The sequence below is a fragment of the Lottia gigantea genome, assembly GCF_000327385.1.
Source record: "Lottia gigantea unplaced genomic scaffold LOTGIsca_44, whole genome shotgun sequence".
In the NCBI taxonomy this organism is placed as follows: domain Eukaryota; kingdom Metazoa; phylum Mollusca; class Gastropoda; family Lottiidae; genus Lottia; species Lottia gigantea.
In genome coordinates, this window is record NW_008709540.1 from 1428481 (window position 1) to 1435475 (window position 6995).

At 36.2% G+C, this 6995-nt stretch overlaps 1 protein-coding gene across 1 annotated transcript; it reads left to right on the forward strand.

The window, feature by feature from the left end:
• LOTGIDRAFT_178880 (hypothetical protein) lies at nt 1-4167 on the forward strand (the record flags this gene model as incomplete). The annotated part of the gene is made up of 4 exons (XM_009060782.1): nt 1-93; nt 731-877; nt 3591-3713; nt 4027-4167. 4 exons carry the CDS (start codon nt 1-3, stop codon nt 4165-4167), a joined length of 504 nt encoding a protein of 167 aa, XP_009059030.1.
• Between the last annotated feature and the right edge of the window lie 2828 nt (nt 4168-6995).

Sequence of the window (6995 nt, forward strand, 5' to 3'; positions counted from 1 at the left end):
ATGATTCGTCAGAATTATGAAATGAAGGTCAACAACCACCTCCGTCGTCAGGTCACCCTGGAATTGATGGCTTCTTACCTTTACCAAGCCTATGTACGTATTTCATTACTCACGTCGACATGTCAACTTGAGATTTGTAGAGATCACAAGAATAGAAGAGTACTCTGTTAGATTTTTGGGAGGGGAACAATGCAGCAACAAGCAAAGCAATTCCAGTCGAAGGCATGACAAAATCGGGAGCAATAATTGTATTGTAGTGGACTCCTCAAACAAGAAGTACCGCCAGTTGTTTGCAATGCTTTTTTCTGGCAAACAAAAAATATCTATTCGCGTAAAAAGAAAAATCTTTATCATTCAAAGAATACTTTAGCAACTGTTGACAAGCTTTTTAACTGTTGAATTTGCTATGAATCTTTTAGATCACTGCATGCAAACGTTTGCTTTATGGTGTCCTTTGCCAAAGAAAATGAAATTGCCCTCCCAGTAGAGAATAAAATTGTATAAAATTGTCGCACTAACTGACATTTTGCCTTTTTACTGGAAATTCTAGATTTTCTCTAGTTTCTTTTCATAGGCACCAGATTCTAGTAACGAAAAATCAAACCTCTTATATCTAAATATTTACTAAAAAGGCATGATTTTATTTTTGCCAGAACCTGGTGCCTGTGTTTCTTTTGCATTAAAACTTCTCATCCTTTGCCCTATAACAATCTTACAACTCTTTCTTCAGGGAAGTTTCTTCGACCGAGCTGATATTGCCTTACCCGGAGTAAAGAAATTCTTCGAAAGTTCATCTAAAGAAGAACGAGATCATGCCGACGGTTTGGTTGAATACATCAACAAGCGAGGTGGAAACATGCAATTCGAGGATGTTAAAGTAAGTTATTTATCAGGCGTCATTTTCAGAGAGTCCATTAACATATTAGAAAACAATCACCATACTTTCGTGAAAATAGGGAGAGGCTTCTATAGAAGTTTGGTTCTTTTCATTTTATTGGAATTACCGAGCCTAATCTAGCCAGAGTTTGGGTCAAAGATCGCTCAAGGGTTGGGAAGGTAAAAAAGTTTGATATTGCCTCTGCCCTTCTCATTGCTAACATTAGTATAGCCTATTCTGAAACAAAGAGAGGATGGCGTAAAATTAATTTAATTATCCTTTTATTTTGTCCGAAAATTACCGGCAACAATACCGAAACGCCCTAGCCCTGTTCCATCCCATCCCATCCTTTGATGCCACCCGTCCCTTACGTCTATAAATAGCAAAACATCAGATCCTGTTTCCATATAACGATATGTCTAAATATAAATCTATTGTAGCTGATCGATGCCTGCAATACTTTAAGCAAAGAAATGAAGAAGGAAGATTTACTATCCGGTCGACAAGAAACTTGCGTAAGTATCTTCTTCTTGTACCTTCACAACTTTCGGTATAATTTTATGTACAATACCAATGGCCTCTTCGGGCAACCAAAGAGATCACTTCCAGTTTAAATACAACCCCAATAACCTTACCGACCCCTACTGGTTGACGTAAACACATGGCTTCTTCCGGTAACATCTTATCCATTACTTCCGGTTTAAGTACAGCACCAATGGCTTTTTCCGGTAACATCTAACCCACTACTTCCTGGTGGAGATGAACATAACAGCCATATCTGATTAACATCATACAATTAATTGTTCGTTTCAACATCGTACGAAACTTCATTTAAACACACACACCCTCACCTTCACACACAAAATTAAAATATAAGATTTTTTCAGCGATTTTCAAAGATGTTCCATTGCCATGAAATTTGGTTACAAGAAGAAATCTTTTATATATTATCCATTTTTATGATGGTCTGATACAGAATACAGAATGTTTCGGATTATTGACAAATGGGCGGTATGACTAAAGTCCAATATTTTTAATTTATTAGTGTTTCCGTTACAGAATCAAGTTAACAATGATAACCTGTTTGTTTTCATAATTAGAACGTAGTTGAACTTTTCTATCGCGGAGACATTAGAGATACAGTCATGACATGTTATGAAGCAATGCAGAAGTCAATATGAACGCACAATTAAACCCATTTAACAATCAGCTGAAAGATTGAAATAGGCTGCACGGATTTTGATGTATATAATCAGACAGCCACTATCCATAAACGTATCGTTCAGTTTCGAAATTAGCACGCGATACGGTTAATGGCATTGTTCTGTAGCAAAACAAAGCCTCAATGTAACAGAACAGTGTCCCAACACGACAGATGGAGAGTAGAGTCACCCGCATTACAAATGTAACTGAAATAAAAGTATATCTACCAAAAATATCTCACAAAACGAATGATCTGATTTAGGTTTAAAAGGGGCATTCCACTAAATGTTTTTGCTCAAATTAAAACGATACACCAAAATCATAAAAAGTCTGCCCTTTAAAGTTTCTGAAAAAAAAATCCAGCCGTTAATTTTAAAATGCCAAAATTAAAAACATTACGTTATGCTTTTTTGAAGCTGTTAGATAACTAATGTACAGATTTGAGTAAAATAAACGCCTAATTGTTGGAAAATACATAAGGTTTCAGCTAATAATATAGCCATTATTAAGCCAAAACCATGTCAAACTGCTTAATTAACAATTAGTACTCTCCATTTTTAATTAACCCTTTTAAAATGAATTAAGTTTGATCAAGAAGATACATAGACATAAATAGCATACTTTAGAAATATTTTCAGGTACGACCTTTTTAGATCAAGAAAATCTTTTACAAAAAAGCGGGAAACCTCTTTAAACAGATTTGAACTACTTGGTCATCTTTAGTTACCTTCAGAATTTTAAACCGATTCTTTCTGTTTTCCAGATCTGCTTCTTCATGTCCCAGAAGAGAGAAGAAAATAAGAAACGAGGAGATGCCACTTGCTCCGTAAGTTATATTTAATTTCGTCTCTATTCATATTAACTCAATGGATCTGTCACTGTCGCCTGAGCGAAGCGCTTATCTGAAATTGAGAAATTTGTTGATGGCTGATCGAAGGAAGGTCGCAAAAATGAAATGAAATGAATGGAGTTTTACGTCCTACTTTTCTGCACCATGTGGGCTAATGAAGACGGGCAACGCCATGCAGGGTGCAGTGAGGGAAATTTTGCCAGGACAGTGGCATAAGCCTGCTCTTTTTCGATTTCCAACAGTCAAGGGATCTTTAACGTGCACAGCCTGTAGCACACGCGGCCTCGGTTTATTGTCCCCTCCGAACGACTAGACGCTTTTTTCATGTCAGCCCCTCTTACCTGCTTCACTGACAGGGGGAAACCGGGTTGAAAGAAGGAAAGTTGCAGAGTCTTGACAGATTTCCGTAGATGATCAAAAGGCAACTGTGATTTTACTGTCGTCGATACGACCAGCTCGATTAAATTCAAATTGATCAGATTTTCACAAATACCTTTCTTTGTTTAACTACAAGGTCCTTTTTGATAACCTTTAATTTCAATTGAATTGTGCATACAGGCCTCAATGAATTTACCGTAATACGACATGGTATTAACTAAAGAATAAGAAACGTTAATAAGCCCTTATTCATTTCATTTATCCATTTTATTTCATCTCCAGAGCGCAGTTGAAGATTGGAAACACGCCCTCATTGCTATGGAAGATACCCTCGTGATTGAGAAATACGTGAATTCCGAGTTATTGAACATTCACAAACTCGCCTCCAACAACAACGATCCTCATGTAAGTTGAGAATAAGCTAGCACCTTTAAATAGAATTATCTTACTTACCATTTGCTTAAACTGCAGTTTGAGATGTTAACACTTAAAAAGATTACACTGTGGATATACTAACTAATGCAAAGAAAAAAAAAACAAAAAACAAAAAAACAGACTACCAAGGATCTCTTGATCTTAGTTAAATATCTCACGTTTCCAATATACCATTCAAGTGGGGTCTTTGAATAAGAGAATCAATCGTTATTTCGAATTATGGTCTCGCTCGCAAGAAACATGCATCAAAAATCGAAAATGCACATGTTTATTTCTATTTTAGCTTACCAACTTCCTTGAAGATAAATACTTAGATGAACAAGTTGAAGCCATCAAGAAACTGGGAGAGTACATCACCCAACTCCGCCGCTTCAAGAACGACTATAAACTCGGGGAATATATCTTTGACCAACGTCTGAGCTAGACACATTGTATTTCTATTCTACCAACTATTTAAATGGTAAACATTAACGACGCCTAATTAGTAACAAGTTCCACAACTCTGGCCCTACCTCAGTTCCTCCGACGTGATATTCGGATGGGACATCGAATCTATTCGAAACTATCCGAATATCGCGTCGGAAGAACTGGGTAAGGCCAGATATTTGTCGGGCTAAGTGGTAACATACGCGTCATGAATGACTCTTATTTTGGTTACGAAATAGAGTCATGATTGCAATTTGGTTACGAATTTGGCATCTTAATGGTTACGATTTAAATGTGTTTTCCAAGATATATACTCATTATGTAGATGTAGTTTTTTATTGTTGAAATGTATGTTATCTGAGTGAGAAAACCAAAAAGTGAATAAATGAGAAAAAAAGCAAATTTTTTTTTTTTTTCACTACGAACACGTAGCACTATTAATATTTAAATCTTATACCGCGAATAGTAACCCCAGAATAATTTGGTGGGAGCAAGGAACTTTTGGTGGTTGTAGGCCTAGTTCAGCGAGGATAGCAAAAGAAAAATATTGCTTAACTGCTGCCCTCAAACGCATAGATTTGGAAGCTCCCCGACAGCTTCCTCACCTCATACTTATTAAGACAACATGGTAGCATGGAAAAATGACAATGAAATGAATGGAGTTTTACGTCCTACTTATGCTAGCATGGAAGAACAATAATTCCTGTTATACATTCCAAGAAGCTCTGATCCTTAAAAAGACAGTATGCAAAATTTTCAATCTCAAAAAACGTCGCAAATTAAACCTGAAAATGTTTCCACAATTCCTTTTTACATCTACGTATATCTACTTGATAACTTCTAAAAGTACACAACACAGGTTAAAAAACCTAATGGTTTTTGCTTCAAATTGACGACAGGACATTTTTAGCTAAAACTTTCAGGGAAGTCTAGTGACACGTTTCTCTAATTTTGGTATATAGTTTTTATAAATTTGAGCAAAAATAAAATCTTCTTTTTAACGAAGATACCCGATGATTCTGATAACAAATCTGGGGGGAGAAGACAATTTTCGTTTACAGTAAAGATAGGGTTTCAAGTTCCCAGACTATCTGATTTAAGGCTTTAACTTCTGCTCTACGTATATGGCGCATGAAAAACTACTTCACTTGCTCAACCACTGTGACGACTGATGCCATTTTTATACAGTGTTCCATAGACTCAAATCAAGACTCCGCTCACTGGAGCAGAGTTGTTTTGTTGTGTGGTGTGCATACAGCTTACTTTGTTTCAAAGAAGAATACAGATCATAAAATTGGAAAGATTGGGAAATTGGGATGAAACTTATAGGCAGCATGCTTCACTCGGCGTCAGACGAACAATATTAGCTACATTAAAGGTGCGGGCATAGGAAAGGTTTTGGTCGGAGACTTTTGTCGCCGATTAGAGTCTTGTCTTGAGTTTCAACGACGTGAAAACACAAAGGAAAAGGAATCTGATTGGATGATAAAATTATCAAACTTGTTAGTTATTATAAACCCTGTCGGCAACACTATAATCTTGTCGTGGAAGCACGGCACAAGCGTGATTTTACTCAAGATTAGAATATATTCTATTTTCACTTCCAAAATGGTGTTAGATGTATTCCCCGGCTTAGAAATTTTTCAGGAGAGGAGATGCCATCAGACCACCCACAAGTGCCCTCTAAAGTCTCCAAAGGTATGACGGGGCGCTCGGATGCCCCCCTCCCATGTCAATGAAATCCCATCTAAGCCACTGAAAACATTTTTCAAATACACCAAATTAGATCATGAAATAACAAAAGTCAGCTGAAGATTGTAAAAATTGTAAGCAGTTTGCGAAGGGACTTATTGTTGTTATATCAGCTTATTGATATGTTTAGTATTATTGCTTAAACTTTTTAGACTTTAATGTCCTGAGATTTTGGGGAAACGACAACTGATATTCAAATCTTCTCGCTGGCATGATGCGATATGGATTTATCTTACATATTTTATCTATTTATGACGAGTGTGATAGCATATATTTTAAAGTCTGATTCATTCTTGATACTTTTCCCCAGTATATAGGACAATTAGATAAAACGCGTGGTCTGTTTTTTTTGGGGTTTTTTTTTGCTGATCAATTATCAATTGTATTGTCGCACAAAGATATGAAAAAAAAAACATGCTATTCTGAGACTCCTTCAGTGGTCACCAGTCATGTAAAATGCCAATAAAATCCTCAACTGTATGCCTGTTAGTCACATTATTTTTCGATCGATCGATCAAATTGATCATTGATCTGCCATGTGTGAAGCTTTAAAATCTTCCTATGAATCATTAGCCTATTGTTCGACTTACAAGTAGAAATCAGCTTTTGAAAAGTGACACATCACTAAATTTGGCAGATAATTTAGTTCGCGAAACATTTTATTGAACAATTTGAAAGTAGACATTAATTTATTTTGATCTACCTAAACTATCCAATACTACACGTAATACATCGTCAGTTGGTCAAATTTCTGAAAACTGGAGTAGGAATCACGTCAGTCCGAAACATCTGCCTCTAATCCAGCCTCTGATAGCTATTGAAAATTGTCGGCTGTCAAAATAGCTGGATTAGAGGCATATATTCCAGACTAGTATAACAATTGCGTTGAAATTAAGCGGTTAGAGGGCGAAGACAAATCGTTAAGTTCTATCTGTAACGGTTTGAGGGAATCTATTCAGAATATTAATTGGACTGACTAGATAAAATAAAGATAACTTTCGATAACTTTCTATTTAATATGCATCAGCAGATAACCTATAATCCTGTTTTTATTTGGTAACACTGGTTTTTAGA